Below are 13485 nucleotides of genomic sequence, written 5' to 3' on the forward strand. Positions count from 1 at the left end.
CATATCTTTAAAAAATATTTTCACGTAATATATTTTAGTTTTTCTATAAAAAGCTTTCCTTAATATTTACATTATTATACATTAGAAACACGTATATTAACACACGTACCGTTAAAAGTATACATTTTACACTAGTTACATCATAATGTATTTACAACTGAACGGTAAATCTTAAATATTACTACTTGTTTTATTCTTATCCAGAAATTGATAACATGGCGTAGGAATCTTCCTTTTTCTAGCAAAAAAAACTAATTAAGTAATTCCGGATCACATATAAGTTTAGTTAAAGAGAACAATAAAATACAATTTTAGTAAATAGCTGGATAGTAATTTTTGGGAAGATATCACAGCTTTGGCAAAATAATATTCTATTTAATAATTCTATAATTTAATAAACGCTCAATTACATTAATTAATAAGACCGAGCGTTATAACAATTCCTTTCTTTCATATGCAATCTTATTCTGTATGTTTTTCTTGTAACTATTTTAATCGTTTTTTTTTAAAGTTGGAATACAAATTTCATTTACATGTTGTATTTATTTGACAATAAAATGTAAACTTGAATTCCCTAAACTCATAGGTTTAGTATTTAGTAGAATATCAATAAACAATAAGTTTAAAAACAGTTGTTTAAATAGATTTAATTGTGGGAGGTGTAAATCACTTTACTAAAGTCTGTATTTAGTTTTGCAAAAGAGGTAAATCAGGTACACCCTTTCGATTATTTTATTTACAGGATCTTAGTTGAGCATCATCTATGGTGATTAAAATAGAAGCGGAATATGATTGTAAGGCAGAGGGCAACATGACGCATCATCAATACAATCATTGTGAAAAGACGTAAACAAAGTAGTCAGTTAGACGCATATACATCGAATTGGCATTAGTAACAAAACATATTCAATTATTGACGTTATACGCGATTGTGAATCAATCTTAATATAGTATACTATAAGAAATATGGAGCTGATGAGTTCAAAGAGACAATTACATCTTTATTCTGGAACAGGATATGATTCAATGGCTGTTTGGACGATACGGGGTTGGAAAGTACTTCAGTATAACATCCTTTATTATAGCCTTAACACAGAATAAAATCAATAACTTCCGGTCTGTTTTGAAATATCTGAACAATAAATCGTCATCAGCTACAAAACTATGTTGACCTTGACCTTGATAATAATTTTATGATTTCAATCATGATTAAAATTTTTTGTTTAAATTAATTTGATATTAATGAATTTGACCAATTGATGGATTCAATTTATGGTGGTCCAATCAAATAACTCCTACAACTTGAACCAACCAACCAACCAACATAAAGTTAACATTTAAAATGTGGATATGTATGTCACAACGTGTCAATAATTTATATCCAATTTACAGTATATCACATGATTTTCGAATTACAAAAATTAAAATGTGTAATTTGAACCAGAAATATGAATGTCAGATTAACAATATGTCTGAGCTTGTGAAAATTAAAAGTTAATTACATATCATGATTTGCAAATTTTAAATTAACATATCATTATCATATGATTAATGTATTATCAACATATCATTAACATATCATTAGCATATTATTAACATATTATGTCAAGCACACAAAATTATACAGATTTCTAAATTCTTCCATCGGAATAATTAAATCTTACATAATTATATAAACAGTAAAATAATATTCAAATTAAACTGTTTCACATGATTTTAAAATGCTTCTATAAAATTATAGTCATAAAATGAATCGATGGTTTGAACTTTTCAAGGTGTTAATTTGCAACAAGGTACTACACTCACAACCAAGAATAATATTCAAACTTAAACAAATTCATATCGCATTTATAAATTAATAAATCATAAATGCTTTTACAAAATTTATAATGGGTTTAATTATCATTAACAGAAATGAAATTATGATTTTATTTTGAATTCTATTTTTAAATTTTCCAGTAATTCCATAACTAATAATGTTATGTAATTGTTTTTTTTTGCTATATTTTTTCAAAAGCCAAAGGAAATCAATTTTTCTATTGTAATTTTTGGAGAAATAAATATATCTTATCTTGAACCATGAAACTAATTATTGTTTTATTGAATGATTAGATAGTGCCATGGCTAAATACAATAATATATATTTTATATGAAATACATGTTTTTCTGTCAATGGTTTGTATATTACGAATGTCAACAGTAAATCAATGAATATCAGATGTCTTTAAAAAGAAAATTATTAAGAAGAAAAGAAGTTGAATATTGAGGGCTACATTTTAAATAAGTATCATATATTGATATTTTTTCCTTATAACTTTGTGTTCGAGTTTTAGAAGGGCTTGGCATTTTACAATCAATTAACACTATAACTTTAAATGCACCAAATTTTAATACTAGTAATTGAGGTATAGCATGTGTTAATAAAGCATTTAACTCTGGGGTCAAAATTAAAACTGCTTTTCAGGATAATTTCAGCTTATCACTAATGTATTGCACTGATTTTTGGCAAAAAAAAAAGCTAATATACTCAAGGTTTAAAACAAATTTATGTGGGTGGCGGTCCATTTGTGTATGTGAGCATCGGTTGTAACGATCGAGCAAAATTGTTCATCAACAAACAACTGTAGTCTTCTTCAGTCATTGGGACGAGACAGGCGACGCCTAGCAACAGGATCATCAGAAGATGGAGTGGAAGAGCGGCACGGAAAACACGGCCAAAGAAGGCTGGACGTTTAGCTGGACTTGCTGCATTTCTATAAAAAAACAAAATAGGAATTATTACTAGATGTTCAAGGTAATAAAGTAGAAAAAAGAAAATGGCTAAAATCCACCATTTGTTTTTTCTCTTTCACTCTTTGTTGAATTTTTCCACATAATTTGTTTAGTTCAACACTTAATAACACAACTATAAAGCCAAATGGCCAAAAAGAAAAACCTTGATAGTGAGATAAATCCAAGATTTTAACCTATGACCCTATCATATAGTGCTACTACTAATTATACCTTCCTTCATTTATAAATGTTTTATTTCTACATTTAATAACACAACTAGGAAGCCACATGGTAAATAAACAAGTCTGGGGCTTAGGTAGTGACACTGGTTTTGGCCATAAGTAAAACCTCAAAAATTAGGTCAATCCAAGATTTTAACCCTTGACCCCTATCATATAGTGCCACTATCATTTTCATTCCTAAACTTTTTTTCATTTGTTCCCATTTTGCATAGATTGTCAATTTGTTAAGCTACTACTAATAAGAATTAAGTGAAACCTACGTTGGTTGTTCTGCAGATGATAAGGAAACTGGTGCAATTCCACTGATGTCATCCAGATCATCGTTGTCAGCTCCAGGAACACCAAATAGTGCCATTGGTGTACTAGACAAGATGCCTTCAGTATCAGACGGGATGCCTTCGATGGAATCAATGCCATCAGGAATGTACGAAGATGTTGATCCACTTCGACTCAAGTGAGGTGACTGCAACAATAAAGATATTCAACCAAATAAATTGAAAGTTTTTGTTTATACTGTTAAGACATAACAGTGTAGAAATTAAATGAATACATTATTCATCATATAACAAATGATAACAGTACACTATCAAACTAGTTTGACAAAAAAAAATTGTGATGTGCCTAAATACGGTAGTGATATTCCCAAATATGGTAGTGATATAACAACATCATGTCCATATATGGGCACATCTAATTTTTTTGTCACATAAAGTTTGAGCTTTACATAAAATAAAGTTATGAAATGGGGCCTCAGGAAACTAGGAAGATTTTAATTAGTTTTCTTTATATATAGTAAAAAGAGGAAAAAAGGAGGAAGTTAACAACAAAGGAAAAGTAATTTTTAGAGATTTGTTTAGTAAATAAATTTACAGATTATATTGTTTATATTTATATATACTGTATATATTGTTTCAACAACATGATGCACCACAACAAGTACTGCCAATTACAGCAATTATCCTTGACAGTCTAGAAGGATGTCACCTCATTTATATTTCCCCATTTGTCTATATTTTTAAGCCATCAGGATTAGAACAGGTTATCCCTCATGACAAAGAAAAGGAAGTTGGAAACACCTACCTGATTGATATCAAAGTCTGTAGGGTCAATGACCGTCTCCAAAAGTTCCAAGTTGTCGTGGCATGTTTTACGCAGCTGGTTGAGACTTGTGGTGATCACTTGAAGCTTCTCTCTGGTGTCTTGACATTCTTGTGAGTCAACGTCCACTAGTAACTGGTCAGCAGTTTCCTTGAGTGTCATCACTCGCGGGTGGGTGTCATCTAGCTCTTGCTTTAATTTCTAAACAAAATGAAAGATACTCTTAATATATAGTCATAATAGTGAAGTTCGGGTATATTTCTTAAAAGATTTATTCTTGTTCTCAAGGATTTTTGCCCTCATTTCCAATAAATCTTTAAAAGATTTGTTTTATAGATCAACTTTTTATTTGTTCTATGAATGCATTGGAATGGATTAGGAACTTTTCTGGACTTTTGGATTATATACTCTCTGCTCTCACAATAATAATTATCTCATAACAAAGGGAGACATAGTAAAACAAAGCAATCTAAAGGAAAACCAGAAGTGGATCAATGAATTTCAGCACCTGAAGCAGAGATTATTAAGGAAGAATTTTTGATAAACAGTATCATTTTGGGAAAATAATTGTTAAATTGTACATACCAAGAAAACCCTATACTGTTTTTGCAAGACCAGAACATTAGCCATCAGATCAACAGGTTCATTCTCCAGCTCATACTCCTCACACTGTCGCAACCACACCAGCAGATCATCGGTTGTCTGGTGGAACTCTTCACACTGAGTCACTGCCAACTGCAGCTCCTTCTGCCAATCTGCAGCATAACTGCACATTCTCTTCCATCGCCGGTTCATCAGTGATACATCCTCTTCCAGCTGGTTGGCTTCTGGACTGTTGGATTGCGTGAACTGCTGGCTGCAAAGGTTGATGGACATTGCGATTGCTTTCCGTGAATTCAAACCAAGAAGAAATTCCTATTTAACAGAAAATTATATTCATTACATTATTCACATTCAGCAGTTTATACAATATGTAACATAAGAATGAGCCAATTCTTTGAAGTAAGCCACCTTATGAGTTTGGCTTAGGGAATGGGTGCTTGTTGGGATCGAACCAAAGACTTTGGGAATGGTAAGCAAGCAAGTTAACCACCAGCATAGAGTTCTATTATCTAATGAACTTTGTTGATTCTGACAATTTTATTTTTAATACATATACAGTTGAACTTTTTAAATAGAAATGTACAGAAAGGCAAAGAAATAGCTCTTAGATTTCTCAGTACGGTAATTACTTTACTATTATGAGTGCCTTCAAAGTAATAGTTAATAATCATATCATTCAAGATACCAAACAATATCAAAAACAGTGCATAAGACAATAAAGTTACATTTTTTTTACTATAAATGCTTTCAAATAAAAATACACTGATAAAAACAATATTGATTTATGATTAGTAGTGATTTTTGGTTAGTAAATGTATAGCGCAAAATAATATAAAAAACAAAATAATGTGCAAATCAACTACTGTAAAAAAAAAACCGATGTAGAAAAAAATTTCTTCTTTTTATAGGATATAAATATATAAATAAATATTTAATTTATTATTTTTATTTTTTAAAAAAACATCAAAGAAATAAACATTTTGTTTTAGAATGAATTTGTATTTAGGATGCAATATCCAAATAAAAAGATACCCAGTACTTATAAGCAAAACAAACAAATCAACAAAACAAAACCACAAACAACCCAAATAAAAATCCTTTCTGGGAAAAATTAAAATCATACCGAACTATCATGATAAAATCTTTCTTTTATACAATCAACAAGATTTGTGAATATCTGAAACGGGAATGTAGTTAAAAATAAAGGACATTTGGAAAACTATTTGTGTTTGAATATTAAGAAATTAATTTAAAGAAAATAAAAAAATAAAGAAAAAAATGTCCGTAAACCCCTTTCTAATTTTTATGCATTTCTAGAGTAGGTAACCAAGTTTCATAGCTTTTTATCTCAATTTAGTTACAATTTGGAATGACCGTAATAACCGGTTAAAATCAGTAATAACTAGTAATCACCAGTGAAAACTACTAATAGTAAAAACCAGTACCTAAATGAAACTTTTGGCTACTGATTATGAGAACAGAAATAATGATAATTCAAGGGCTTGAAATGATGTAACTTTTTAGTGGTCACAAACTGCAAAAATAAACTGTAGATTTTTTAATTATAACAAAAGTTACCTTTACAGATATCTAATACACAGTAGTAATTCTATGTGCAGTGAAACTAAAACACAAAATAGCTGATGTGTGTAATTTCATGCAATAATAATAAATGATCATGAACAACTAACTATTATCTAAAACTAATATAACCATCAGACTATACATTTATTTATAAATGCATACCCTATATTTCTTAATGGTATCTTCCAAATCCTCCACATCGCCTGATTGGCTGTGATTTGTGATGATCATTTCTGCTTCATCCAGCCAGGTGTTTAAGTTGTTGAGATCGTTCTTAAACTGCTGCCACTGTTGGTACACTTGGGTTAGGTAAGCCTCTTTGTCTAGCATCTTGGGTTGCATAGCATCCCATCTAGTGATTATTGCTGAAAATAAAGTGGAACTTATTAGTTTAGGATAACATATATTTCAGACTTAGTTACTCAATTGATATTAAAAATCAACGTATGGCGTAAAAACTATGAGCACTCACTGGCTAAATCCGGGGGCCCCAGAGCTTAAGGGAAACTTAAGCTTAAGTTTAAGGGGTCCAGAGGATGAGCAGCCCAATACAACTATCTAGCATTGGAAGGTACTGTACCCTATGAGTGCTAACCTGAGGCCTCGGCCCACTGCGTCACTTCATTTTACAATTTTAGGCCATGGGTCCTCTCATTTTAAATCCTTAAAAGTTAACTTTACAATTGTACCAAATTGTGATACATTGTCTGGGTACTTACCTATAACTTGTTCATTGAGCTCAGGTTGATCTTGGATCCTGTTGCCACGACGTTTTACTGTCGCTAAACATACTTTACAATCTGCTACTAGTACATCCTGAAATATTATAATAATGAATATGTTGAAAAATATCCTTTCTTTGATGGAGGTTGTACTGTACGTAACAACAAAACATTTCTTTCTTGAAAATACTGTACACCAATACACATCATATAATTACTATAAAAATGACAACACTGTGGGTATCAAGGGCTGTTTCTCAATGGAGTTACAAATCAAATAAGCAGAAAGCTAAATCAAAACAATAAAGTACTAAAACAGCCATAAAGAAATTTTGCAGAGGTTTCGGGTAATTTCTACAAAACATTAGTTTGAAATAATTATGTCTTGAATTTACAAAATATTTTATTGTATTAACGACTTACAAAATTTTCTTTTTCTGTTTCAATTTCTGGTCCAGATGGAATTGGTATCAACGATACTTCATCCATCTCGTCCAGTTTGTCGGTGCATTCTTTTAGTGCCCTCTTGAGTTGTGAAATATCTATGTCTTGTTGGCGAGCCTTCCATTTCTCCCCTCCCGGTTCCATACCCTCTAACTGCGATTGGTTGCACGTAACATACATATCCCAGTCCATTGAGGCCATGCTACCCGGAGTGTCACGACCGGATCGATGTTCCCGCGTGGGTGACCGTTTGTGAACAACTGACCTTTGTTCTGTAGTCGGTGAAATAATTTTATTGAGTTCTTTTTCTAAGCTACTTGCTCGACTTGAGCGCAAGGATGGTAAGGGTGATGTGCGTGCTGATAACATTTCCATGGAAGAATCCCTATGACTGCTCCGGAGGGAGTGTGATATACTTCCTTGTGATGCATTGCTATTGTGACTTTGTCTATCTGGACTACTATCCCGTGATTCTCCTGTTTCATACTCGGAAGATTCTGCGCCATCATCATCAATCTGGAAAAATATGAAAAATGAGACGTTAAATGAAATGAAACACTCAACATAATGTTTTGTAAATTTCATTGAAATTAAATTTATTTAAAGCAAAGGCAAATAATTCTATTAAAAACAATTAAATCAGTATGTACACAAATATATAAAATGATATGATTACATATACTATTAATTTTAAATCCAATATTCATTATGAAAACATATACACTGTAAATAGTGGTTTCTCTGGTAAAACACAACGTTGAAAATAGTTTTCAGTGGTGATTTTAATACAGGCAACTAAACCGAACGGAATGAACAAACGAGTTTGGTTTGTCAAAAATCCAATCAAACTTAAGTGAGAAACATTGCAGATTTTTAATTAAGTGGTATTCATTTCAGATATCAGTATTTTTAAATGTAGGTGTATTTAAGTTAAGTGTGAATAGTGAATAAGTAAACTGATACAGTAGTAGACAGAATTTGGGTGCTCAAGAAAATTCCTGTTTTCTTTTACTGGTTTTAAGGGGTCTAGTTTATTTATTGAATTTTAAAAATTGTTAGACAATGTAACATTTTTTTTAATGCCTAATCAATGGCAAGTGTATTTTCTCTTCTACTAAACTTGAATTTACAAAATGGCATGTAGAGAATACAACATTATCAATGATAAAAAATGAGATCTCTGTGTAAGTAAAAGAAAAATTAAAATGTGCACAAATAAAAACAGTGACAACATCAATCAATGTGGAAAGCCTGAAATAGCCATTGGAATGAAAATGTTGTTGACATGGTAACAACACACGGTGGTTACTGCAGAAAAAAGGCAATGAAATTAAAAAATGAATTTGAAACACAACAAATTTAAAACATAATTTATAGAAATATGATGATACGAAATACATATAAACCAATTTTTTTGAGAATATATCAATAACAAAAACAATTTGCAGGTAGTTTATGAATTACAAAAACTTGAATTATCAACACACAGACTAAGGTTGAAGTCAGGTATCACAGCGGTGGATGGGGTTGGAAACAGAAACTGGTAAGATTTGGACAGCAAGGTACAGTGAGACTGTACAAGGGTGCAATAAAACTCTCAAAATACAGTATAGGTTCATGCATTTTACACTGAAAATTTATTTATAGGTGATTTTTTTTAAATGGTGCAAAAATGTTGAGGCTAGGTGTAAAGATAAAAAAGGTACTACAGTATTGTGAGACGTTACAAAGAAGCTTTCTATCGAGGGAATCCAGGATTAACCAGCAAAGTGAGAACCCTGAGGGATGGTATAAGCAATGGACTTATTTTATAGGCCCATGGTATAGCTAATGAACTAGGTACCCTGGATGGAATAAATTCAATGTCTTGTAGACATTAAGACGAAATATCTTTAAGGTTGGGTTCACACTCACACTTAGAGTTGCTCAAGCATGGACCTAACCTTAAAGATCATTTTGTCTTAGCATTTTCTTAACTGAATACAAATATGAGTTTGTAATTGTTAATTTTAAAATACTGTACTAAGTATAAATGTAATGTTAACTAACGGTGTAAAGGATACTTGGATATAATATTGTCGTTAATATATGAGTATGAAATACATATTTAATAAAGCATACAGTAATTGATATTGTACAGGTAGATGAAAATAAATGTAAATAATTGTCATTATAATTATAAGTATAAATGTATTTGTATAAAAATCCAAATTTGAACCACATACCACCAACAATACAAGACAAATTGAACAATGGGTAACATAAACAAAATGGTTTAAAAACATTTAATATTTGACAATCTTACCCGACCCCCAATTGGGAAGGTTAGGCTGCTAAATGTTAGCAGTTCACAATATGTGCCCTTTGAAACCAAAATTAGAAACAATTATTGACATATTGGAAATAAAATTAGTTTTGTATCATGGCCTGTGTCTACAGTATTTATTATAATGAAAATGAAGATAATATATTGGAATGTTAATAAAAAAACTGTTTCAATAGCTGTGAATATATTTCAATCTGAAATGTAAACAATGAAAGCAACTACAGTAGAACCTCTATTAAGGGGACACCATTGGGACTTGAAAAAAAGTGTACCCTTAATAGGGGTTGGCCATTAGTGTTAAAACATATATTTCTCCTCATTTTTTTCACGAGAAAATGTCCAAGAATAGAGATGACCCTTGAATATGAATTTCCCCTGAATAGGGATGTCCCAAAATAAAGGTTCTACTGTATTTAAATATTGAGAAAAGTATATTGAGTTATTGACAAAATGTGTTAGCAATGCACGCCATTCATTATCAACGATAGATGAAGAAGTTGAATCTAAAACCTAGAGACAAAGCGAAGAAAAAGCAAAGAGAAATCTTGTATCTGTGATAAAAGCCATGGCAAACGTGATAGAAGAAACACAACGCAGAGGTAAATGAATAGTTGGTAGCCTGAAAACGGCATAATTATTTGGATAAACTATTACTCTCAATAGAAAAACACTCCTACAATTAATAGATCAACCCATACATGTCATAAACCATTACATCCATGCAATTGGTGCATATATACAATAGATTCCACTGGTCTTCAGGGGTGTTTTTCTATATGAAATTCAACGGCATTAGTTTATCCAAGTAAGTATGCTTAAGGCAGAATCTTGTTTTAAAAGATAGAAATAGTTGGTGAGTGATCTAAATAAGCGCACACCACGGCCTACCTCTGGCGAACAAAACGAATAGTTGAAAATGTGTTACATGCTATCAGGATTCAATGAGAAGCCAAGTCGTAGCCTGTCGGCCCGACCTGCTCGAGTCTGTAATAGGGGGGAATCATTGGGGTTAATATATGCAGCCACCACCAGCAAAACAAAAACTTGCATTAAACCCATCTACAAAAATGACATAAGCATCCCACAACCCATTTATATCTAAAATAACATAATATAAAACATTTGAATTTAAACAATAATAATTACTAATATGTTAATGGGTCTATCAAATGGTTACATTTCAAAATGCTGTTTTCTAAAGCTTGGTTCCCACTTAGACACAAAAATGCAATGCAAGTACTGTAATTTGACCAATCACGATGTGTTGGACAATCTGAATTGTCGCTTGTGGTTGGTCAACTCAAATGCACATACAATGTCATTACGTTGTGTCATAGTGGGAACCAAGCTTAAATTTTCAATATCTGTGTAATGTGTAATATTGGTTAAGTTAGCTTAGCTTTGGGCTATTTTTTCTTTACTTTTGTGTGTGGATAATAGAGGTTGTTATCGGCAATTATTTCTCTTTTTAAGGTTGAATTTAAAAGCTACCAGCCAAGGCCGGGTATGTTTAATAGGGTATGCATTGTGTGTATTTGTGATGAATGAATTTTATAAGTCAATTAAGCAAATCCTAAGATATGAATTTTCTGTTTAGTGCCAAAATAAGAAAGTAGGCATGATTTGTGCATAAATGTAAAACTTTATGGTTTGTGTAAGTTGTAATATGATAATTTTCCTAAAACCTTTATTTATTTATTTGTTTTCGTAAAGCAAAGAAAAAATTGATATGGTCTGTGCAACTAGTGAAGTATAATAACAAAAATAGCATTTTTTTTATGTATAGTGATAATAGCATATAATATGAATTACTGTATTTAAATAATAATTTATTGAAAATGTTTTATATATTTTGTAACACAGCAAACCGATTATAGATATAATTTTTATAGATTGTTGTTGTATGAAAATATTTAGAAAGTATTTTTGTAAATTTTGTAATAACTAAGTGCATGCATGATATTTGAGATATGAATCACAAATCGTAAATATAACTACAAGATTTCTATAACATCCAAAACTGTCCGTAAGAGAATTTGGCTAATAAAACTGGAATTAATTTGGTTTTTTAATGATGTGTTAAATTTAGTAGCAAGTTTGTATTGAAAATGTGGATGCCAAAAGTATTATGTAAATTATAAGATTTATCTTTACTTTTAAAGTAGTTAATACATTTCCATTACTTTTATTGCCGGAACAACAACATTAACAAATATGGCAACAGGAAGAGATTGGTTAAAAATACAGTTGCGACCATAAATTAGAGGTTTAATTACTCTATATTTGTACAAATTTAATAAATTATTTTGGCTCAATTCTATCAGCCAAATTTTCTGATGTGCAGTTTTCGAGCAAGAATTAATTTGAAAGCAAATGTAACCCATAACTATAGCAGATAGATTTATAAAATGATAAAATAAAAGTGATGCATCGTAAAATAAAAATACACACCTGCGCCATTGAAATCCTTTGAAGTTTGCGTTGAAATCTGTCGACGCGAGAAAATACTTCCTCGCAATATCGATGCAGTTCATCCAATGATTCCTGAATGATTACTGCGTCGTTGGGGTCACAGCGCTGCATTAATAACTGAGCACTGGAGTTGATGTCATCTATTCTACATTGGTTTAAATCTATTTCATGTTGGAATGCCTACAAACAAGAAAAATATTATATTTTATTAAAACTTTCTTATTCTGTCTTTCAAATTTTTAAATTTTAAATTTAAGATTTATAATTATAATTTCAAAAACTATGCAGTATACAGGTATAATTCAACTCTTTCTATTTAGAATGTATCTAGAGAAATTGATGGGCGGTTTGAAAATGAAATGGTTAGTGGAAAAATAAACCATCAGGTATCCACTGGACATTTCTTTGGTGCGTGCTGTGTTGAATTTATTTATAGGCCTTAAAGTAAAACTTGTACTGGGTGGGAGACTTTAAAGGTGGTTGTCCCTGTATCACCCACTAACGTAACAAATACAGTCCATGCCTCCACAATTACATTCTTGTTCTATAAAACTGTTTATTATCATTTTCCAAATCAAGTTTTTTTGTTGCAAAAATCGTTAATAAGATATAGCACACATGTACAAATGAAAAATTGTATTTCATACATAATTTTTATATATAATTTATTATAAAAGTTTTTTACATGATTTATTTTAAGCTTTTAAGTAGTATGTATACACAATTCCTACCTTAATTTGTTTTACTTTAATTGATGTATCGGATTCAGAGAAATGCTCTACATTCGTTAACTGTAAATCAATCTCTGTTAACCAAACTAATACACCTTCCCTAGCACTTTCAAACTCTTCTCGTTCTGATTGCATGTATTTCAGTCGTCTCAAAATACTGCTGCAACGACGTGCTAGGCTGTCCCAACGATTGTTAGCCTCATGTACCCTGGTTTTTAGTTGGTCAGTACTGTCTGTTCGGCCTTCACGGGCAAGGCGTCGATATTGCTTGTTTATAATTTCTAATTGGGCTAAGTTTTCGTGAATCTTTCTCTGGAATCCCTGTAAAGATAATTATTTTATAAATTTTAAAACAATTTACAGTATCTTACTGTATTAAAACAGATTTGTAATCCATCAATTAAGAAAAGTTACATCATGTTAGTATTATACTGTATCTACATTTGCAACAGCATTCTATATTTTTTACAACCCATCTAATGTAATATTTA

The 13485-nt window shown here is 31.0% G+C and overlaps 1 protein-coding gene across 8 annotated transcripts in view; it reads right to left on the minus strand.

Annotated features, from left to right (window-relative positions):
• Positions 1 to 774: 774 nt before the first annotated feature.
• Positions 775 to 13485, minus strand: part of LOC144852137 (nesprin-1-like) — a 156642-nt gene continuing 143931 nt past the window's right edge. For 5 of the 8 annotated variants that reach the window (XM_078709861.1, XM_078709865.1, XM_078709860.1 and 2 more), the window contains 10 exons: positions 12995 to 13315; positions 12243 to 12443; positions 9771 to 9827; positions 7445 to 7981; positions 7019 to 7115; positions 6462 to 6664; positions 4698 to 5027; positions 4095 to 4313; positions 3275 to 3477; positions 775 to 2753 (listed from right to left, as the gene is read on the minus strand). In XM_078709861.1, coding sequence (XP_078565987.1) covers positions 2546 to 2753; positions 3275 to 3477; positions 4095 to 4313; positions 4698 to 5027; positions 6462 to 6664; positions 7019 to 7115; positions 7445 to 7981; positions 9771 to 9827; positions 12243 to 12443; positions 12995 to 13315 — 2376 coding nt within the window. In that variant the 3' untranslated portion in view covers positions 775 to 2545. Of the gene's footprint in view, positions 2754 to 3274; positions 3478 to 4094; positions 4314 to 4697; positions 5028 to 6461; positions 6665 to 7018; positions 7116 to 7444; positions 7982 to 9770; positions 9828 to 10679; positions 10776 to 12242; positions 12444 to 12994; positions 13316 to 13485 lie in introns of those variants that run through there. The other 3 variants (XM_078709864.1, XM_078709866.1, XM_078709867.1) reach the window with 3 other exon arrangements.

This window comes from Antedon bifida, chromosome 9 (genome assembly GCF_963402885.1).
Source record: "Antedon bifida chromosome 9, ecAntBifi1.1, whole genome shotgun sequence".
Taxonomy (NCBI): Eukaryota; Metazoa; Echinodermata; class Crinoidea; order Comatulida; family Antedonidae; genus Antedon; species Antedon bifida.